This window comes from Corythoichthys intestinalis, chromosome 3, assembly GCF_030265065.1.
Source record: "Corythoichthys intestinalis isolate RoL2023-P3 chromosome 3, ASM3026506v1, whole genome shotgun sequence".
NCBI classification, from domain to species: Eukaryota; Metazoa; Chordata; class Actinopteri; order Syngnathiformes; family Syngnathidae; genus Corythoichthys; species Corythoichthys intestinalis.
The window spans coordinates 65,333,352-65,357,830 of NC_080397.1; the positions used below are offsets into that span (position 1 = coordinate 65,333,352).

The following is a 24,479-nucleotide window of genomic DNA, read 5'->3' on the forward strand; positions in this document are numbered from 1 at the left end:
ATCGATTCCACAGACTCCCACGTCACACTCTCCTGTGACACCCACACGTGCAGGCGGATACATTACGAGGAGTGGGAGAGAGGTGAGAAAACCTCAAAGACTGGACTTATGATAAGAAAAAGGTTGGAGATTGATTGTTCGATTCAAGTGTTAAATGCTGTTTACATTATTTGCTTCCTGAAAGATTGAAGAAATTATTTTGATATTCTACATTGTGAAACCTGAAAATGCAATATTGTGAGTTATTGTGCATGTATGAGTCCTTGAAAGAGAATACCGATTATTCTAGAAATTGCAATGTTACAGGTGTAATTTATGTTTCCACTTTTCAGAAAGGGAGATGTGGTATAAACTACCATGCTTTTATTTTGATATGTAACAGGAAGTGCTGTACCGGATGTCGTGTTTGTATATGCGTGTGCTTGACAAATATATGTCCGGCTGGTTGCCGAGTTGCTGGTCGTGAATAAAGCCAACGTTCTATTCAAAACCGACTGTATTCAATAAACCCATAATACGACAGTACACCATGCTAGCAACGGGCTGGACCCCCTTTTGCCTTCAGAACTGCCTCAATTCTTCGTGGCATAGATTCAACAAGGTGCTGGAAGCATTCCTCAGAGTTTGGTCCGTATTGACATCACACAGTTGGTGCAGTTTTGTCGGCTGCACATCCATGATGCGAATCTCCCGTTCCACCACATCCCAAAGATGCTCTATTGGATTGAGATCTGGTGACTGTGGAGGCCATTTGAGTACAGTGATCTCATTGTCATGTTCAAGAAACTGGTCTGAAATGATTCCAGCTTTATGACATGGCGCATTATCCTGCTGAAAGTACCCATCGGAAGTTGGGTACATTGTGGTCATAAAGGGATGGACATGGTCAGCAACAATACTCAGGTAGGCGGTGGCGTTCCAAAGATCCTCAATTGGTACCAAGGGGCCCAAAGAGTGCCAAGAAAATATTCCTCACATCATTACACCTGAACCGTTGATACAAGGCAGGATGGATCCTTGCTTTCATGTTGTTGACACCAAATTCTGACCCTACCATCCGAATGTCGCAGCAGAAATCGAGACTCATCAGACCAGGCAACGTTTTTCCAATCTTCTATTGTCCAATTTCGATGAGCCTGTGCAAATTGTAGCCTCAGTTTCCTGTTCTTAGCTGAAAGGAGTGGCACCCGGCGTGGTCTTCTGCTGCTGTAGCCCATCTGCCTCAAAGTTCGACGTACTGTGTGTTCAGAGATGCTCTTCTGCCTACCTTGGTTGTAACGGGTGTTTATTTGAGTCACTGTTGCCTTTCTATCAGCTCGAACCAGTCTGGCTATTCTCCTCTGACCTCTGGCATCAACAAGGCATTTCCTCCCACAGAACTGCCGCTCACAGGATATTTTTTCTTTTTCAGACCATTCTCAGTAAACCCGAGAGATGGTTGTGCGTGAAAATCCCAGTAGATCAGCAGTTTCTGAAATAACAGTGATACCTCAGCTCACGAACATAATTGGTTCCCAGAAAGTGTGTGTAAGGCGAAAAGTTCGTCTTCCGAACATTTATTTCCCATAAGAAACCATTAAAATGAGAATAATCCGTTCCCAGGTCCCCATAAAACATAATTTTCTACTAAATAAGCCTTAAAACTACACAAAAATATACCTTATTTTATGTATAATAAATGTGCTATTGTATTATAATTAAAGAAATAAACTGTACTGTATAATAAAGTCGTTTTATTTACCTTTGTGATGGTAGTTGATGGCTTGATGGAATGGAGTGGGAGGAGGAGGGAGGAAGGGAGGGAGTTACTGTTTGGAAGGAGAGTGTTACCGGCAAAGTGCGCAGTTAGCGTAGACTCCACTGCTGTGCCCCCCACATGCTTTTGGTTGTTAATAAAAGCCATCCGACGCCTCTGGGTGTTTGTATGCACGCCGTCACCTTTCTGGAGAGGAAATCGGGCGAACCGAAGACAACCGACGACAACGATCCAACGTGACTCGCCGGTCCACTTCTCACTACGGTGGGAAGCTGAAAGCACCGCCAATTACCAGTCGAGGGCGAATTGGTAACACGAGTCACCTTCCATAAGGACTGTAGGTAACTCTTTTTCGGTCCCATAATAGCAAAAGTACACTCAAAATGGTCCAAAATGTCTATCAAACACAAACCACGTCCGCACTCAACGAAAGTGAGGGGACGAACTGGGACGCCGTGAGCGTGCGTCAGCTTCTCGTGGCGCTTTTCGACCGCGTGAATTGGTTCGTCCGCCGAAAACTAGTTCGTCAGCAGAGACTATATGCTCGCGAATTTAATGTTCTTGAGGCGAAAAGTTCGTGAGCTTAAGCGTTCGTGAGCTGAGGTATCACTGTACTCAGACCAGCCCTTCTGGCACCAACAACCATGCCACGTTGAAAGTCACTCAAATCACCGTTCTTCCATATACTGGTGCTTGGTTTGAACTGCAGGAGATTGTCTTAAACCATGTCTACATGCCTAAATGCACTGCACTGCACTGAGTTTCTGCCATGTGATGGGCTGATTAGAAATTAAGTGTTAACGAGCAGTTGGACAGGTGTAAAGTGGCCGGTGAGTGCCATTAATACAGGAAACGAGTGGAGCCTCGTTAGAAGAAGTTAGACCTATTTGACAGCCAGAAATCTTGCTTGTTTGTAGGTGACCGAATACTTATTTTCCACTCCAATTAGGAAATAAATTCTTTAAAAATCCAACAATGTGATATTGTTTTTTTTTCCACATTCTGTCTCTCATGGTTGAGGTTTACCCATGTTGACAATTACAGGCCTCTCTAATCTTTTCAAATAGGAGAACTTGCACAATTAGTGGTTGACTAAATACTTATTTGCCCCACTGTATTCAATATATACTATGTGGCAATACAGTTGTGGTCAAAAGTTCACATACACTTGTGAAGAACATAATGTCATAGCTCTCTTGAGTTTCCAGTTATTTCTACAACTCTGATTTTTCTCTGATAGAGTGATTGGAACAGATATTTCTTTGTCACAAAAAACGTTTGGTTCTTTTATGACTTTATTATGGGTGAACAGAAAAAAGTGATCAAATCTGCTGGGTCAAAAATATACATAGAGCAGCGCTAATATTTGGTAACATGTCCCTTGGCCATTTTCACTTCAATTAGGCGCTTTTGGTAGCCATCCACAAGCTTCTGGTTGAATCTTTGACCACTCCTCTTGACAGAATTGGTGCAGTTCAGTCAAATTTGATGGCTTTCTGACATGGACTTGTTTCTTCAGCATTGTCCACAAGTTCTAAATGGGATTTTGGGAAGGCCATTCGAAAACCTTAATTCTAGCCTGATTTAGCCATTCCATTACCACTTTTGATGTGTGTTTGGGGTCATTGTCCTGTTGGAACACCCAACTGCGCCCAAGACCCAATCTTCGGGCTGATGACGTTAGGTTATCTTGAAGAATTTGAAAGTAATCCTCCTTCTTCATTAGCCCATTTACTCTCTGTTAAGCACCAGTTCCATTAGCAGCGAAACAGCCCCACAGCATAATACCACCACCACCGTGCTTGACGGTAGGCATGGTGTACTTGGGGTTAAAGGCCTCACCTTTTCTCCTCCAAACATATTGCTGGGCACTGTGGCCAAACAGCTCGATTTTTGTTTCGTCTGACCACAGAACTTTCCTCCAGAAGGTCTTATCTTTGTCCATGTGATCAGCAGCAAACTTCAGTCGAGCCTTAAGGTGCCGCTTTTGGAGCAAGGGCTTCCTTCTTGCACGGCAGTCTCTCAGTCCATGGAGATGCAAAACACGCTTGACTGTGGACACTGTGTTCCAGCAGCTTCTAATTCTTGGCAGATCTGCTTTTTGGTGATTCTCGGTTGAATCTTCACCCTCCTGACCAATTTTCTCTCAGCAGCAGGTGATAGCTCGCGTTTTCTTTCTGATCGTGGGAGTGACAAAACAGTGCCATGCACTTTATACTTACAAACAATTGTTTGCACTGTTGCTCTTGAGACCTGCAGCTGCTTTGCAATGGCTCCAAGTGACTTTCCTGACTTGTTCAAGTCAATGATTCGCTTTTTCACATCCATGTATGTATATTTTTGACCCAGCAGATTTGATCACTTTTTCTGTTAACCCATAATAAAGTCATAAAAGAACCAAACTTCATGAATGTTTTTTGTGACAAAGTAGTATCTGTTCCAATCACTCTATCGGAGAAAAATCAGAGTTGTAGAAATAACTGGAAACTCAAGAGAGCCATGACATTATGTTCTTCACAAGTGTATGTAAACCTTTGACCACAATTGTATATACTAAGGCGGAAAAGACTCAGGTGACTTGAAGTTTCGCTCTAAGACCCCCAATTTGGCCAAATTTCAAAATTGTCCGATATGCATGTGTGATACATCATTGGAAAGCCTAAAATCTCAATTTTGTGGGGGAAGAAAAACTTTGGACAGGAGGGCTTTTTTTTTTTTTAAAAAAACAGCAAAACCCTATCTGGAGGTGAGAGCACGCCAGAGCAGAATTACAGACCCTATGAATTTAATGCGATATAATCGTGTACTTACCTTGTTTCGATCCAAAAACTCCATGTCGCATACATCACTAAGTGTCAAGACACAGCTGTGAATGGCCACAGCTGGATTTTATGGGTGAAACACGATAATATAACAAGGGTCTTGATGCAGAAATCGCAGACATCGAGATTTTCATTTTCATATATTTACCTTTTTAAACCTTTTTTTTTTTTTCCTCAATTGTTCTTTATTTGTATCGATTATTTATCATCTAACATATCGGGGAAAATGCGAAACAAAAACAAAAAATACAATTTAGCGAAAGTTATGATGTCGATATCCGTGACTTTTATACAGACGTCAATTTTTTCACTGTGATGTAATTTCTTTAAAGGTTTAACATACGCGAGTAAATAAAATATTAGACATGAATGAATGATTCAAAGCTAAAAATGACAGACATTTTGAATAATATACTTTCCTTGTTGTCATGGCTGGGTTGAAACAAAAACGGTTGCGCGACGTCTAAACGGGGGTTTCCAGGGTAAAACGGGCAAATTAAAAATAGTTCGCGCCATGAATCTGCTATGGCAGCATATAGACATATTGTTCTATCAAACAACAGTTGTTTTGGCTTAAAATACAGCAGTTTCTTTTAAAGAGGAGTGCAAGAGCAGAAACTGCTTTTTCTCAGTCTTATCTGTGTTTTCTGCCATATATTTTTTATGGCACACTTTATATACAATAAAGTGATATAGGCATCTTTGAGTGATCTTCGAGTAAAATTCAAATATTTCAAGGCCGGGCCGAGTGTCCTCTTTTTTGGAAATCAAAATATGGACACCCTATGGTAACTCCTACCTGCCCCCTGTGATGGTACACATCGGGATTGCATGCGTCGATCTCTGCTGCGAAGTTGAAGTTCTCTTTGGCAGCCAAGTGTAGGACATCCTGTCTGCACAGGATCCCACGCTTGATGAGAGCGTTGGCACGCAGCTGCGGACAACCATGGATAAGAAAATTAATCATCAGGTGTATGAGGAAGCATTTTAAATAGGATTTGACCCAGTGCTTTATAAGGCTGGCAGGCCACCATGCTTAGATGTTGGGGCTTTGGGCAGAGGCGTAGCAAGGGTCCCCGGGGGCCCCAGGCAACATGGGGCCCTTTGAGCATGTGCAAGTAAGGGGGACAGTTGGACTTGGAGCTAGGGTTGTTCCGATCATGTTTTTTTGCTCCCGATCCGATCCCGATCGTTTTAGTTTGGGTATCTGCCGACCCCGATATTTCCCGATCCGATTGCTTTTTTTGGCTCCCGATTCAATTCCAATCATTCCCGATAATTTTTCCCGATCATATACATTTTGGCAATGCATTAAGAAAAAAATGAATAAAACTCGGACGAATATATACATTCAACATACAGCACATAAGTACTGTATTTGTTTATTGTGGCAATAAATCCTCAAGATGGCATTTACATTATTATCATTCTTTCTGTGAGAGGCATACACGGATAGAAAGACTTTGTGTATTGTGACTAAATACTGCCATCTAGTGTATTTGTTGAGCTTTCAGTAAATTATACTGCAGCATGCCCCAAGGCATGATGGGAAAATGGAACCATGATGGGAAGTAAAACCATGACTGTGAGTCGTGCTAACAATGCATATATCATCTCTGCTTTGAGAAAAAATTTAAGGTGCCTACACAAAACCCATTACCACATTGCTTCCCATGATAATTCTACTTGTACGGAGAGGATTTGTAAAGTTATAGTCAAGTCAAGAATGGTATGAAAGACTACCATAATTCACTCTACTCATTAAGCACAGCCTTTGGCTCTCTATGTAGGTAAAACGGCGTCACAACAGATAGAATATGACAATGAGTGAGAGGGGCATATAATTCAAATATTAATAGCTTTTAAATATTGAAACATGACACATTTATCAATTCATTACTTACCACCGCCATCAGGATATTTATGATAATCCTACATTAAGCCTAATCTAAAGACTCTGTATGAGTGTAGCATATTATGTCTGTAACTTTAAATACAAATAGAAAACGATCTAATTAAAAAATATATATATATCAAACAAAGGCATGGCCGATATTTTTTTGCCGATTCCGATACTTTGAAAATGACGTGATCGGACCCGATCGATCGGGCTCCCTATCGATCGGGTCATCTCTACTTGGAGCAATAGCATATTTAATAAAAGTCTAATAACGCCTCGCTCTCATAGAGTGCTTTTTAGGACACTCAAAGTGCCCCCCCCCCCCAATTGCATTATTCATTCACTCCACACTCAGTGGATGTAAGCTTTCTATTGTAACCACAGCTGCCCTGAGGGAGACTGACACTTTCTGAAAAACTTCCCAGATGAAAATGTATATATTAAGTTTTTCTTTCTTTTTTTCGATTCCCAGACGGATAACTTCTCTTGATTTTGCCAATTAAAAAAAGGCCCGATCGCCGCCCACTCTCACTCTGAGTCACATGACACACATACAGTGCCTTGCAAAAGTATTCGGCCCCCTTGAACCTTGCAACCTTTCGCCACATTTCAGGCTTCAAACAAAGATATAAAATTGTAATTTTTTGTCAAGAATCAACAACAAGTGGGACACAATCGTGAAGTGGAACAAAATTTATTGGATAATTTAAACTTTTTTAACAAATAAAAAACTGAAAAGTGGGGCGTGCAATATTATTCGGCCCCCTTGCGTTAATACTTTGTAGCGCCACCTTTTGCTCCAATTACAGCTGCAAGTCGCTTAGGGTATGTTTCTATCAGTTTTGCACATCGAGAGACTGACATTCTTGCTCATTCTTCCCTGCAAAACAGCTCGAGCTCAGTGAGGTTGGATGGAGAGTGTTTGTGAACAGCAGTCTTCAGCTCTTTCCACAGATTCTCGATTGGATTCAGGTCTGGACTTTGACTTGGCCATTCTAACACCTGGATACGTTTATTTTTTAACCATTCCATTGTAGATTTGGCTTTATGTTTTGGATCATTGTCCTGTTGGAAGATAAATCTCCGTCCCAGTCTCGGGTCTTGTGCAGATACCAACAGGTTTTCTTCCAGAATGTTCCTGTATTTGGCTGCATCCATCTTCACGTCAATTTTAACCATCTTCCCTGTCCCTGCTGAAGAAAAGCAGGCCCAAACCATGATGCTGCCACCACCATGTTTGACAGTGGGGATGGTGTGTTCAGGGTGATGAGCTGTGTTGCTTTTACGCCAAACATATCGTTTTGCATTGTGGCCAAAAAGTTCAATTTTGGTTTCATCTGACCAGAGCACCTTCTTCCACATGTTTGGTGTGTCTCCCAGGGGGCTTGTGGCAAACTTTAAACAAGACTTTTTATGGATATCTTTGAGAAATGGCTTTCTTCTTGCCACTCTTCCATAAAGGCCAGATTTGTGCAGTGTACAACTGATTGTTGTCCTATGGACAGACTCTCCCACTTCAGCTGTAGATCACTGCAGTTCATCCAGAGTGATCATGGGCCTCTTGGCTGCATCTCTGATCAGTTTTATCCTTGTTTGAGGAGAAAGTTTGGAAGGACGGCCGGGTTTTGGTAGATTTGCAGTGGTCTGATGCTCCTTCCATTTCAATATGATGGCTTGCACAGTGCTCCTTGAGATGTTTAAAGCTTGGGAAATCTTTTTGTATCCAAATCCGGCTTTAAACTTCTCCACAACAGTATCTCGGACCTGCCTGCTGTGTTCCTTGGTTTTCATAATTCTCTCTGCACTTTAAACAGAACCCTGAGACTATCACAGAGCAGGTGCATTTATACGGAGACTTGATTACACACAGGTGGATTCTATTTATCATCATCGGTCATTTAGGACAACATTGGATCATTCAGAGATCCTCACTGAACTTCTGGAGTGAGTTTGCTGCACTGAAAGTAAAGGGGCCGAATAATATTGCACGCCCCACTTTTCAGTTTTTTATTTGTTAAAAAGTTTAAATTATCCAATAAATGTTGTTCCACTTCACGATTATGTCCCACTTGTTGTTGATTCTTGACAAAAAAATTAAATTTCATATCTTTATGTTTGAAGCCTGAAATGTGGCGAAAGGTTGCAAGATTCAAGGGGGCCGAATACTTCTGCAAAGCACTGTACATATTTGCGCAGTAAAATGAACACAAAGGTGGTAGTGGTTGAGTGCGCGCTGCGTGCGGTCATCTTGGCCATAACAGTGGCGAAAACTAAGCACTTTACACTCATATGGATGTACAACATCATTTTAAGATGCTAAACTAACACCTTCCCTCTTAAAGCAAATGTGCAATGCGAGTATAATAAAAAGGAAGCTCTCCTCGACGCAGCGAGAATGAGTGGGATCAACCAGCCGACGTAACAGGAAAAACACAAAACGGTTGCGCTGATAACGGTTCTAACTTATCATAAGAACTTTATGGCATGAAGAGGAAATACTTACATTCGTTCATAGACACACAGATTAATCCTCTACCAGGTGGGGTGGCAGTCCTCTGCTCGAAATGCGCACCTTACGCCTATTCTCATTCTCAGAATATGCAGCGCTTGTGACGTAGGACAATAACAGGACTAGTTGCTATGGGAACGTACGCAGTGGCATACCGCATACCCGTAGAACCTTGCTAAAAGGAGCATTAAAATTGCTAATAAAACCTTTTAGGATTATTTTAGATGCATATGTTTTATTTTTCTCATATAGTATTCAACGAGGAATACGATAGACCCATTAATAGACTTTCTCGAAAAAAATCACAATTTCTTTAAGTAGTCACATGAATAATGAGGTGGCCTGTGAAAACCAACATAAAATATTATCGCAAGGACTTTTCTTTATGTTTTTAATGAATCACTCCTTGCATGTACATGCAGTGCTAAACTATTTGGGCTTGCTTAACCCTTGAACACTGAACGTGTCTGCAACGACGCATTTACGCATATCGTCCGTGAAGCTTTGTCACCCTGTAATTACATCACTCACGTGCCGCTGGTTGGTCTCAATTGAAAGTGCGGAAGTTGATGTCCAAACCAGTTTTTATTTTAAGTCAATCGGCCAAGAAAAACGGGAGATAATGTCATTTGAGTTTTATACTTTTATTGCACTAATAAATATGCATTAAAATGCTGCATGGACCATGTATCCATCTCCAACATTTCTTGTCCTTTTTCAAAACCGAAAGCAGCACAAAAGACTACTTATCCCAAGAGTCGTGATGTCAAGAAGGACGAACCGAATGTGATTATTTTTAATAAATTTCCGAGCGAGGTGCCAACTATAGACCCTACTCACATGACGTCACAACCACGCCCCCGCGCCATATTGTCCGTCAACTCGTCGTTGTTGATGCATTACCGCTACGTAAATTCCTCCTATTATAGCGTGTTTTTCTGCTCGTTAACATTAATAATCAAAATGGTGAAGGCGTGTGTGGCGGTCGGTTGCAATAACAGAAGCTAGACAGAGAGACTTCAGGTTCTACCGTATTCCGAGAGACCCGGAGAGGAGAGCAAGTTGGACTGCTGCAATTCGACGAGAAAACTGGGCTCCAAACGCTCACCACAGATTATGTAGTCGTCATTTTGTATCTGGTAAAATGCATTTAATATATATTTGGCTGGTTTTGTGCTGACAACCACAATTAAGATCATTGCTAGGCTAATCGCCGACAACATACCGTTTCAAATTCAAGATGCTTATTTCTTCCACCATCTTTATTTTTTGAATAATATTTAGCTGGTAACAAGTGAAAGAAGCTGGCCTCGTCTACGTATCATCGCTTAAACAGGGGTGTCCAAACTTTTTGCAAAGGGGGCCAGATTTGGTGTGGTAAAAATGTGGGGGGCTACCTGGGCTGATTTACGTAGAACAATACATTTAAAGAAATTTTAGCAAGCCCTTCTGTGTGTCACATTTGCTTTATTATTATTATTATTTTTAATTCATAATTTCAACAATCTCGCCTTTGTGGCGTTGTCTTTCGACCCTCGGGCTCTTGCGAAATACTGCTGCTGTGAAATTAAATTAGCTTCAAGTGCCTATAATTTCTCGCTGCGTATCTTCCCTGTGATGTTGTCGTACATGTCTTGTTCGGTAATATTATCGCGTCACATCGAACTCTTTGAAAACAGCGACTGTCTCTTTGCAAATGAGGCAGACACAGTTGTTGCATGTTTTATTGAAGAATTAGTCCAATATCCACTTATTCTTGAAGCGTCGGCCATCGCAGTCAACGTTTTTTTTTTAAATTGATTGTCACCATTTCAGAAAATTGGGTCACACGTGGTAATGTTGCTTAGAGTGCTGCTCTAATTAAAATTATTAAATTGAGTAGGGTCTATTGAAAGGGAGGCATGCAAAGCAAGCAACGGCGGGTTGCAAGCGACTTTGAAATGTGCAGAATGAAACTAAAACTACATTTAGCACAAGCTAATGCATTATTTCAGTAACTCAAGGAAGAAGATGAGTCGTATTTGTCGTTGTTTTCCTCTGATGAATCGGCGTCTCGGCGAGTAGAAGTGACAGTAGCGCGCAAACGGCGAAAGAGTAGGCTGTGTGACATTGTGTGTGACGCAGCTCCGTGACCTGTTCAAGAAGCTTTATTGAGTGCGCAAAAAAAAAAAAAAAAAAAAACACTTTATTGGGTGGCATGCCTGAAAAATTTGGATTGAACTACTTGTCAATATTTTTGAAAAACCTTTTTTCAATGTTATATATTTTTTTTCTTCACTATAATCTTCAATTTTTATGTAGATGTGTGTTCGAGAAGCTTGATTGCATGTACGTATATACTTTTGATAAGGTGATGGGTACAACACCTAACTTCACAAAGAGATATCTTCCAAACCCTTTTTGTGTTAAATGATATATATACATTTTTTTCTCACTATTTTGCACAATACATAACCTGTTTTGACCATAGTATGTGTAAAGGCCAAAAACGCCTATTACCATACCTGCTGTTTGTGTTGAATTGTCAAACATAAAACAATTCAATCTTATTTTTTTCTATTGAATGTTTATCCTAACAAGTTGCATAAATATTATCAAGCTTCAAAACGTTTGGTCGAGCACGTTTGGTTGTCAATGGGACGTCAACATTACAAATTTTGAAAAAAGATTTTGGGATTTTTTTTTGTCTCTTTGGGTCCAAAATGTGGATTATAATTGGTCAGTGAAGAAAACAACAGTTTAGACATGAAGTTCAAGGTGTCTTGAAAAAAGGGACCCAATTTGGCCATTGTAAACAATTGTTTCTTTGAAATATAAAGGCAACATCAAATGCATGCAAATTCGGCCAAAATAGGCTTAGGTGTTAAAGGGTTAAACATGTATGCTCATTGGAACTGATAAGAGAATTGTTAGTTATCTGCCAAATGATTCCATAGCGTTGAATCACTCCCAATACTTGTCGCTACGACAGTGTGGTGAAGCTGAGTGTGCTAAATCTTTGTGTGCTAAATCTGTTGATCCTCTGGGGGCCTCTGCTGACTGGGGGTCCTAGGCAATTACCTGCGTATGCCTAATGGGACGCTACGCCTCTGGCTTTGGGTAGATTTAGTGTCTCTGCCTACTAGGAGAAGTGTGCTACTATATAACAACACTCTTGAATAAAGTGTAGCAGTCCGCGTTTATCGTGGATTGCCAAAGCGTCATAGTGCTAGCATTCCCACGGCATCATTTGTGAGAAGGCGAGCTAATCACCAGTAAAGGCTGACAAGATGTTTTATGATAATACAGAAGAAGAATTTGAGGCTAACCATTTTTTTGTTATGAATAAACAGCCACATTTTGCGCTGACGAAGTTGCTATGCTAGCGAGTCGCTTGCTGTGTTCGTGAGGCATTATCGGGATTTTATTGCTAAAGAAGACTAATGATTCCTACCACGACAGAAGAACAAGTTAAAGCTAGCCATGAGTAGTTTGAGAGATTTAAAAAGAAAGGACATCCACATTATGTTACAACGAAGCTGCCATGGTAGCGCTAGCACTTACAGCCTTTAACTCCAAGTTAGTATGGAGATTTTAAAGTGCCTACGACAGGAGTAATTTTAAATAGCATTCTTATGTGAATTAGAATCATTTTGAGACGATTTGACTATATACAACAATTTGGCAAAGCGCAAATGACGAGGAATTAAGTCTTTTAATCCGCCGTTTAGCCACGCCTACCATTAAAGGGCTCTAGCTTCCACAACAAGAGAATGACGTCGGCGGGGTCATCGTTTCATCTGATTTAGAATTCAGCCCATAGAAGAGGAATTATTCAGCAAGAGGAAAATGCGACGAAGAGAGTCGCGAAACGTCATTGTTTCTGTCTCTCTACTTCAATATTTTTACAGGATATTCTTTTTATCCAAGTATTTTTTCCCCGATGGCTAAATAAATGGTATGGTCATGACAAATAACAGACTTGTGCTAAACGGAATATGAAATATTAAAAATGCATTTATTCAGTACGACATGGCAAAATTATTCATGGTCAAAACTGTCGACTTCACCTTTACTGTTGCACCTCCCGAACGATATTTTATGCCACCGGAATTAGTCCGGCTTTTGTCATTTCCCTGCCCCGACTTAGGACAGCGTATACAAACCAGGAGGCGTGACAGCTAGCCGACATGCTAACACGAACCGAGTGATGTTTCAAAGTCTATTCTCGGCTTTCGAAGCAAAAAAAATCACTCAAAACTACCCGGCATCATATCACACGGCGGCGGGGTTGTCGATTGTCTTCGCCGATCGGCAACCTGCCCGGCAGCGAGCAAGTTACAGCTTGTCCCCTGCTGCGGGCAGGAGAGCATGTTTGCCGGGGAAGCAGCTGGACAATTTCTGCCGGACAAACCGGCCGATGTCGGAGGAGCGCGTCGCTGCAATATCGTCAACACGAATATGGCGTAAAATAATGCTTAACTACACGGTGAAGACGTAAACAGTGAGAGAGCAGTTGTTGTGCAGCTAACATGGCAGGATGTTTGTGAGGAGAACTTTCTACATGTCCATCCATGATCGAACGTAAGTACCGTATTGGCCCGAATATAAGATGGTGTTTTTTGCATTAAAGTAAGAATGAAAACCTGGGGGACGTCTTATAACTGCGGCCTAAAAAAAACAAAACAAAAAAAACTGTGGCCTAGACATATACCCATTCACGACGCTGGATGGTGCCAGTCATCAATGAATCGAATGCTGAACGCGACTCCGGCGGCCAAAGCGAACCCCTGACAGTTAGACAGTTAGACTTCACTTTGATAATTAATGCAGTTATTGCAATTTTGTTTTATCACAATATTTTTTTCTTATTTATATTTCAAAAACCAGAAGCCATTCATTTATGAATTTGATTGCACTTTAGTTTACATATTTAAATGTTAAATGTTTAAATGTTCAGATATTAAGTTTTGAATGCGAAATTAAATGCCTTCTCTCAAATATATTGTTATAATCATTTGTTTCAGATGTATTGTAATTATTTTCTGTATAAAAATTAATTTGGTGTTCAAAAAGTCTTTTTTCAAACTTGAGTCTTGAAAAAGAGGGGGTCGTCTTATAATCGGGGTCGTCTTATATTCGGGCCAATACGGTAATTAGTTTATTTAAAGAAAGTTTGTCGTGTTTACTTTGTAATCGCTATATTCATACAAAGTTTCTGATCGGGTGGAAATTTTGACAAAATTCCGGGCGCACAAAGAGGGCAATAAGCCGAGTGTAGCGCTCTCCCAGTGGGGGGCGGTGCGACAAGCCACCAGTCGTCGGCCGAGTGCCATTCTCGGCTGACAAGGAGCATGTCAGCCACAAAATGCAAGCCACATCCGTATTAAAACGTGTGCCATGATCCCAGTATTTGACATAATACAAAACACGATGTTTACTCACTTCTTCGTAAGTCCAATGGTCCCACAGTTGTAGCACATTTGTTTTGACTGATCTCGGGGTGTATGGGAACTTTCTGAAACCCAAAAAGGCTCACACACCTCTCCCTGGTGCAGTTACAAAAGCCTGCAGCCATTTGGCTGGCGTGATGCGAAAAATAAAAAAAAAAACTGCAAAATCAGCTGAATCCACAGTCCATCTACATGCTGTAAAGCAATGCTGTATTGTGAGATGCTGACCCGAGTGACGTCACATTCGCATTCGTCCTAAACCCGAGACTGGAGCCGGAAGTAACTCATTTTCATGGCGCGGGATTCAAAAATTGAACATATTCGATCGCTTTCACACACATCCTAGCAGTCCATTTCATTCATAATCATAAAACACCACGTGAAGTATGAAATAAACATGCTTTTTGGTGTCATACGCACTTTCAGACAACTGATGGCTATAATCAAAGGAGTTAAGGTAAAGCTTGTCTTCTTCATATTTGTAGCAACCGGTTTTTTTGTTGTTGTTTTTTTTAAAAGTGCTTTTGTAGCAGGTTGGACTATTGCAACGGTATATTTATCGGTCTTGATAAAAAAAAATTTAAAAATCAGTCAGGAAGCTGCAGCTAGTACAGAATGCTCACAAATACAAGGAAAATGGACCACATTACACCGGTTTTGAAATCGTTACACTCTAAGGTCGTCTGGAACCGGTCTCCTGCATGTTCCAAGAACAAGAACCAAGCAGAGTGAGAAAGCATTTAGTTATTATGCTTCTTATCTCTGGAAAAAGTTACCTGAAGGTCTGAAGTATGCTCAAACTGTTAGCTCCTTTAAATCAGGGCTAAAAATGCTTTGTTTAGCACTGCATATCCATAAGTGTCTACATATTTCCATCTACTCGCTTTCTATTCCTCTTGTGCTTATCTCCATTACTGATTTAAATTATTAGTACCGTATTCTTCGGACTATACTTTTTTTTTTTTTTTTCATATTTTGGCTGGGGCTTCAACTTATACTCAGGAGCGACTTATGTGTGAAATTATTAACACATTATGATATCATTTCACATGTTATTTTGGTGTTTTGGAGTGACACTGATGGTTTGGTAAACTTGTTAGCAAGTTTTTTACGCTATAGCTATCTGAATAACTCTTAATAGCTATGGCCGCGTTCGCGTTCTGCCTTTGGCAATGTGTGTTCAATTTTATTATTGACTATTTTATATTGAAATGCATGCTTTTAGTTTGTGGCACTTTCACGGCCACGTGGGGGCGCACTCGCACTTGTTCACGTGAAGAGCGCTCACACGCCAGAAGAAGACGGACAGCTACGTAGCTTTGAGTGAGTGGGCGAGTTAGCGAGAGAGAAACACTGCTGCGAACCTACGTTCATCATTTATGCTTTTAAAATATCTCTACAGAGGCAACGCCTGTGTGTATCATCTTTTCTGTTATTGTTGTTGTGTTTTCCACCCGCACACTTAGAGCCAGTGGTGTGGTTGTTTGAACGATGTGCTAGTGCTAGCGAACGCATGCTAACGGTTGCTGTAAGAGCACCTAATTATCATTTACTTACGTTGACGCGAACCTGTTTGGTATCGAGCACCACATTGATTCAGCAAATTATATGGACATCCAGCATCGTCATTTGGGAGTTCGCTGTATAGCCAGGACCGAGCCGTAGCGTCCTGGTGAGGACAGTATATTCGCATTTCGTTGTTTATGCACTGTACACTGTTCATTTATTCAGCATGTTGTTCTCTGTTGTATTTTTATACTAAATTGCCTTTCAAGATGACATATCTGTTCTTTGTGTTGGATTTTATCAAGTAAATTTCCTACAAAAATGCGACTTGTACTCCGGTGCGAATTATATAATTTTTTTCCTCTTCATTGGGCATTTTATGGCTGGTGCGACTTATACACAGGTGTGACTCGTAGTCCGAAAAATAGTAGTAGTTTTTGTTTTATTTTTATTCTATTCGTGATTAAATGCGATTTTTATGTATAATTTCATTTCCTATTTTGATTGTCGTTGTTTTTACGTTCTATTGATTTAAAGTGCATACGACACGAGAAAAAAAGTCTTAAATAGGATTATTATGTTAATTAGAATCGTATTTAGAGACGATTCGACTATATACAACAATTTGGCAAAGCGCAGATGACGAGAAATTTCTTTCTTTTAATCTGCCGGTTACCCACGCCTACCATTATAGGGCTCTAACGTCCACAACAGGTGGATGACGTCAGCGGGAGAAAGGGCTCATGGGATTTACTATTAAGCCCATTGAGGGGCAATTATTCAGAACGAGGAAAACCCGACGAAGACAGCCGCAAAATGTCATTGTTTCAGTCACTCTACTTCAATATTTTTACAGGATATTCTTTTTATCCAATTATTTTTCCCCAATAGCTAAATAAATGGCTTGAGAAGGACCAGTCAGCCCGTTGAGGGGGAATTATTCACAACGAGGAAAACGCGACAAAGAGAGCTGCAAAATGTCATTATTTCTGTCTCTTTACTTCAATATTTTTACAGGATATTCTTTTTATCCAAGTATTTTTCCCCAATTGCTAAATAAATGGCATGGTCATGACAAATAACAGTCTTGTGCTAAATGGAATATGAAATAATAAAAATGCACTTATTCAGGACGACACGGCAAAATTACTCCATAGTGGTCAAAACTGTCGACTTCACCTTTACTGTTGCACCTCCCGAACGATATTTTATGACACCTAAATCGTGCTTCTGTCATTTCCCTTCCCCGGCTTCGGAGAATGTAAACAATGGCAGGCGTGACAGCTAGCTGACATGCTAACCCGAACCTAGTGATGTTTCAAAGTCTTCAAAGTGGAAAATCACACATAACTAGCCCGGAACATTTGACATGACGACTGGCATGTCGATTGTCAACGCTGATCGGCCAACCGCCCGGCGGAGAGCAATTTAAAGCTCGTTCCCCGGAGGAGGGCGGCTGCAGTTGTTGTGCAGCTAACGTGCAGCTAATGTGCATGAGGAGAGCTTTTTACATGCCTAGCAATGATCAAACATAAGTAGTCCTTTATTTAAAGAAAGTTTGTAGTGTTTACTTTGTAATCGCTGTATTCGCGGCTATTTTTAACACAAAGTTGCAATTTCTGATCGGTCAGAAAATTTGACAGAACACCGGGCACATAAAGAGGGCAGTAATCCGAGTAGCCTATAGCCTAACCGATAAAATGCAAGCCACCTACATATTAAAATGATCCCAGTATTTGACATAATACAGAAAACGATCTTTACTCACTTCCTTGTGAGTCCCATGGTCCAACAGTAGTAGGGCTTGTTTTGGCCAATATCCACCGATGAATGGGAACCTTTTGAAACCCCAAAAAGGCGCACACGTTTCTCCCTCGTACACCAAGAGTTTTCTGCAGCCGTTTGGCTGGCGTGATGCGAAAAATAAACGTATTAATCCGCAAAATCAGCCGAATCCTTAGTCCTTCTCATACAACAGTACGGCTGTATAGTGAAGAGGACTCCTTCTACCGTACACGTCACAGCGCCCTCTTTCTCAACTTGAGACTGTTGCCGGAAGTCACTCATTTTCGTTGCGCGGGATTCAAAAAAATAAATATAGCGATCGCTTCCACACACATCCAAGCGGTCCATTTCATTCAGGACTAGGGTTGTCTCGATCCGTTATTTGGCTCGGATGGACTGCTGATATGCGCAAAAAAATGCGCATCGGTATCGGGTCGGCCGACACGGAAATATTCCGATCTAGACCCCTGATCCAGTTTTTTTTTGTGAATTCCAGTCCGGGTTTCCCAGCGCACCGATTTACATAATCCATTCCAGTTTTTTGCTTTGGTTTCCCTAAAATCCCGTCCGCATTTTACGGCACACCTTCAGCACACAGGCATTACCGTCTCCCAATTTACCTCCGTGGCATCTCCTACATTATGACTGCAATGCAAATTTAAAGTTAACCGGTAAAAATGTCAGCTGTCACCTGAGCATCTTGAAATGCTTGTCTTTGTCAAAAAAAAAAATCTCCCCATCATGCTGGGACTGCATCCAGGGCAAACAGCTGAAGGGACTGTGAAGAATAGATGGAGATGGAGCAACAAAGTGTGGAGAAGATTGGAGAGTAGAAGCCATTTTTGGTTTAAAATGGTATTATTTGCACTGATTTTTTAAAAGCCTTGGTACAGTTCAAGAGCAGAAAACAGATGCTGAGTATGGACTTATGTCCATGAAAAGAAATAAAGCCTGCAGTCAGGACAATAAAATAAGATTTGGTACGTAAACTGTAAGAAATAATTTATCGCGCATCACCACATGAAGCAGGATGATAGTATGTTTAGTCCCATTGACTGTATGAATACGTATGTCCTTTTTATTTTAGTTTGGGTCTAGAAAAATGCTGCCCGACCCGGCCCGATCAATTAATTTGATTTGCAAGCCCGAGCCTGCGGGGATGCCATGCGTTGTTGCGTAAACTAAAGCCTGTCTTTTGTAACGAATTTTCACAGTTAAACAAGACTGTAAGATGCATATACAATAAACATTTACATCTGTTATATTTGTGCGTCTGTCCTGTCAGTGGATTTGACATTTTAATCTCTTCGAGTTGGCAGAAAAAACGCAAGTTTTCTCAATGTTTAAATAGTCTACATATTTCTATGATTATTATAAATGCATTTACACAACGAAATAACACTGGAAAAATCCGTTAAATATATTTCTTGTATGAGAGCAAAGCTCCGCATTCGTTTACATTCAGCGATTTCAACAATCAATTTGAACCGTTTCCATACCCCACTCCAAATCGCACCGCATACAGTGTTCTTACACAGATATTCAGCATCACCGATGGAATGCATATATTGTCCCTGGCGAAAGAGCGCACGGACAGGCACACAATCTGCGCGGTTGTGAGGGCCTGACTTCGGCGGGTTACATTAGTTATGTCCGACTCGATCAGCTGGCACAGGTAACGTAGTCCCTCAGCTGAAAATCTATATCTTTCGTGGAGTACATCGTCCGGGTACGCCAGCGGATTCTGGCGGTCCCGAAATACCCGTGCCCTCCGGAGAGAGCCCCTCACAATCCGCGCGCCAATGTCGTATGGGTCGTCCAAGTACACTGTCATTGTCAGGAGGACACGTCCGCGGAGGAGTGCTGTTTAAATAGAGCGTGGTTAATTGGAATCCTGATGTTAAGCAAGATCTAACTCTGACACGACCAGGTTTGGCGTGTGGCGTGTGTTGCCATGGCAACACTTCTCCGTTCCAACATATCCACCTTTCGTAGTCTCGCATAGCCGCGAACTTACGTCGCACGTGATAAAGTTACTCTCAAAGTTACCCTGCTAAGCCAGAAAACCGGCTTCGTAGTATAGGCCACAGGTCTCCAAAACAATTAAAAAGGTCTGTGGCCTATACTGCGAACGGAGTTCAACCTCCCCAGAAGTAATCCTGCTTACCAGCGGGTAACCGGAGTTGACAAAATCTGGTTATCTAGTTTGTGGTCAATCGGTGCTACGACGCCGATTATGAGGTTGATTAGTCAAACCTATGTCAACCCAGTCAGAGTTACTTCGCGTTCACATAAAAGGGGGCGGAGACCAGAGTCAAACACTACTTGTGACGATGGCACTGGCACCTTACGTCACGGAGGAGGAATGCACGATAATCATGCGGAGTTATGAGGGATTAAAATCCACCCTCACTGCGAAATCCAACACCGCTTCAGCGAGTAGAGCGCGACTCATGGTCTGTTGGCAGCGAATTACAGATCGCGTGATTTGTGAATGCGTCAATATGCCAGTTTACTCATGTCCATGGAAAGAAATAAAGCCTGCTGTCAGGACAGTAAAATAAGATTTGGTACGTTAACTGTAAGAAATAATTTATTGTGCATTACCACATGAAGGAGGATGATTGTATGTTTAGTCCCATTGACTGTATGAATATGTATGTCCTTTGAACATCTTCAGAGCAGAGGTTAGATCGGACTTAAAAAAATCCAGCCCGACCCGATCCGTGCCGGTCAATTAACTTGATTTGCAGGCCCAAGCCCTAAACCCTCCCGCAATTTCATGTTATATTTGCGAGGTCTTATGAGAAGAAGGAAATGCTGTAATGCGATGCGTGGTTGCGATTTGTGTGATCACTAGAGGTGGGAATCTTTGGGCAACTAACGATTTGATTACGATTACGGGACTCCGATTTAAATCGATTATTGATGCCCCTCCCCACATTCTTTTTTTAAAAATGTTTTGTGTATTTATTTCAAAAATTGAACAAAAATCCTCTCAGGCTTGAATAAAAAAAGGACTATTTCAGTATCAAGTTAACAGTTCAAAACAGTAAATAAAATACTCAAGTCCCCATTCTGTGTCAGCAGCTTTAAAGGCCAAATGTGAACTAAGGTTGGCCAACCATGTTTTTGAATAATATCAATGGCTAAACAATCATAAGCATATTTTCATTATTTTTTTTAACGCAACCCTTCCAGATTCTTTGTTTAACCCATAGCAACGCCCTTGACAACGAAAATGCTTTTCTTCGGCAATCTTCGGAAATCTTCGGAAATTACGTCACACCTAGACATGCCAGGGAAGTCCACCATAGAAAAGTATTGTTTGTTGCATTGCTTCTCGGTAAGATGCCACGGCGGTGTGTGGCCATGTTTTGTTTTCACTCAAACGAAAAGTTGTATGAGTGGCCAAAGGATAGCAGGGCGCGTAAATGGACATCTTTCGTTCGCACGAAGCGAATGAATTTCATGCCATCATCGAGTAGTGTTCTCTGCTGCAAACACTTGGAAGATGCCTGCTTCCTTAACCGGTCTCCCTTTGATCAAGGATTTGCCAAAAAGTGTGATTTTTGGATAGATGACTGATGACTTTGTCAAAGCAGAGCTGCCAACTGTTGTGGAATGAACAGTATAAGCTAGCGACGTTAGCCAAGGCTATCCCCGATCATAGCTGTTGTTGCGTTCGCTAGGTTAAGCGTGTTTAAATTGTGCGTCATCTACGATCTTGTCCAAAAAGGGTTAATCCACTGTCAATCGGGAAAGGGGTGTGGATGTGCACTTAAGCGGGTCGGTGTCGCGGTAATTCACGGTCACGTTGCAGTAAGAGACACACACCGCCGGTGAGTTTATTATTTTTTTTATATATCTGTATTTGTATTATGTATTTCCACCTTCATGCTTCAAGCATTGCATTACATTTGTATGGTTCCGCCGTTTCTTTCACGATGATCGTTTTGAAGCCTTCTAGTTTATGGCATGCTTCGCGAGAGCCGCTGACAGGTGACAAGTGTTGCTTTTAATGTCTGGCAGCGAATCAGCGAGCACCCAGGCCACGCAGTGAATCATGGGAAATGTAGTCTCGGGACAACACTGAAGTGGTGCTATGTAATCTGTTCGCTTGTGTGAAAAAACTACGTTTCCGCACGCCATTAGACGCCACTTTGTTTTCTTATTGTTCCCACAATAAAGTGGCGACTGTGATATAGTGGATTTTATTTAGTTGTAATACGGGAGTTCACCAGTAGAGTGTACGCATGTCATTTAGATGTGTTATTGTATTCTTTCCCCCCCCAACGTTTTTATATTATTATTTTATATGCACGAGAGCTGCCGGATCTGCCAAAATGAACTTGAAGTCTGATTATTATTTTTTTAACAATGTCATCAGATAGACAAAAACATAAAATTATGAGCAAATATCTGCATTTTCAAATCAGGAAAATAATAGCAGCCTATATCTTACCAATGTTGTAATCTCGATGGGTCTTGTATCCATTCCATGTCAGGAAGTCTAGGCACATTGTTTGTATCATGATTAGCGTCTGGCTAATAACATGAAATTCCAATCTCCTCTTCTTCCTCCAACTCTCCAAAAACTTGGATCTCCTCCCTTGCGCTTGATCTATCGCTTATATCGCTGTTTGAATCATTGTTTGAAGGGCTTTGTATGGCGGCCGTATCTATGGAGGTGCCATCGCGTTCCCGGTGTGACGTATCACTTCCGGGTTCGTCCCCTTTCAGGTTCGAACTTCGGAAACGCGATTATTTTGTCAAATATACAACATATAAATTATTTTTTCATGCTTAATTTGTTGGACAATGTTTAATTACTTTACTTGTGACCCTATTTGGCATGTGAAGAAATTACTTCACATTAGTGCTTTAAACTACATTCAATTACGGTAATTTAATTTTGTGAATCAACTGTTAAAGTTGTTAAAATTGCGCCCGTTATTCCATAATTTCCCTCATGTCTACTTTCGACATGTGAAAGTTTTAAAACCGTTTCATCATTTAAAGATAGATTCAAGTCAAGATTTTGCCGATTTAGGGGTATTTTAAATAAAAAGTAATTAGGTTCTCTACAACAGAGCCTTCTAGTGAAGTCTGCTTTAAGATGGCGCCTGTTTACTAGTGTGGGAAAGTCTGTCATTTCAAATCTAGTCTAAATATATGTGATCTCTACCATAGCCGTATGTTTGTAGCAACTAGCAACTTGACGCTATTTGTAGCGGCTGACGGCCGCAGCCAGGTATTATTGTTTTTTTTTAGTGATGGCCAAATGAAGTCTCATGAAGCAATGGAGCTTTGCAGCCAATTGGTTTGCACATGTAGCAAAGCTTCATGGTGCTTCATTTACTCTATGGCGCCATCAAGTGGTCTAGAAGCCCAAGAGGTCAACATTGTTAAGAATTCAATGGTTATTTGATTATGACAAAGATATGAATGTGCTTATGTTAGTAATTCAGTGTGTGAACAAAATACAACAAGTGGTAAGGATAATTTGTTATTCATTTTTGTTGACAAATAATAGCTTTTCCACAGGCTTTCAACGGTTTCTTTTTTTGAACAATATTTCACCAGCTTTAGAAAATATTCTTTCACAAGGCACAGATGAAGCTGGGGTGCAGAGAAATGTGAGTGCCAGTTTATATAAATTTGGGTGGGTATTCTTTATGCCTCCCAGTACACTAATGGATTTTTCATTCTGTTGATGTTTGGTTCAGACTGGTACACACACACACTCACATTTATATTAAAGTAGTTTTCCTTATTGAAAGCAATCAAATCAAAATGTTCCCATACAGGGGATGATCGCTTTTTTCGCGCAGGTTCCATCGCAAGCAAAGGACAAGGCTCGAAAAAAGCTTGCACTGGTTGCGCTGTTGCGCACAGATGGAACAAGTACAGGAGCCCGAAATCCACAAAATGTGAAATAACAGGCGGTCGCCATTGCATTTTGCGACCAATTTTTACTTAGTCTGTACCGTTTTTGCAATGCGCGCCAAACGTCGGATCACTTCCGAAGCGCTCACAAGATTCAGCCGGCCGGGGAGGCTTCCCACGTCATCATTTCCAGGTTTTGCCGAAATGACGCGCGCCTCGCTGCAAGCTTCGTGGAAACGCCTCTCCCATTACTCGACACAAGCCTCGGAACCTCGGCCCATTTCGTCCCATCACTAGGTTTTTTTACCTAGCGGCATTAGCTGCACATGATATTTACTCTCGGTCCATTCCTCGTTGCGTCCCGAAGACTGCGCTGAGGTGCTGCGTTGTCAAACGCAAATAGTGGGAGGATGCTGCTCTTGTCCCCAAGAATGCCGTCTAATAATTCATAAAAGTGAATGAGTGACTATATAATATATATATATATGTATTAGGGTGACCATATTTTGATTTCCAAAAAGAGGACACTCAGCCCGGCCTCAAGATACTTGAATTGTACTCGAAGTTCACTCAAAGACGCCTATATCACTTTAATATATTTAAAGTGTGCCCCCTCACTGTTGAGTGACGATCAGGAAATGCCGAGGACCCAAATGCAGAGGTGGTTAAGTGTTTATTCAAAAAACAAAATGTCAAACGAAAAGTCACCCTAAAGGGGAAAAACGTACTACAAAAGGCATATTCAGGAAACACGGTCTTCTCAGGAGTGAGGCTTCTGAGTGCTTGTGCTGGAATCTTCTGGCAACTGGTTTGTGTCAGGCCTGCGCTTAAAAAGGCTTAATCAATAAGCCACAGGTGTTGCCAGTTAGCCTCGCCCCTG

At 41.2% G+C, this 24,479-nt stretch overlaps 1 protein-coding gene across 1 annotated transcript in view; it reads right to left on the bottom strand.

The window, feature by feature from the left end:
• LOC130913546 (mitochondrial import receptor subunit TOM70-like) overlaps positions 1-24,479 on the bottom strand; it is a 143,902-nt gene that overhangs the window by 52,757 nt on the left and 66,666 nt on the right. The window contains exons 7-9 of the mRNA XM_057832225.1: positions 22,176-22,223; positions 18,331-18,355; positions 5,378-5,512 (exon numbers count right to left, since the gene is read on the bottom strand). Coding sequence (XP_057688208.1) covers positions 5,378-5,512; positions 18,331-18,355; positions 22,176-22,223 — 208 coding nt within the window. The remainder of the gene's footprint in view (positions 1-5,377; positions 5,513-18,330; positions 18,356-22,175; positions 22,224-24,479) is intronic.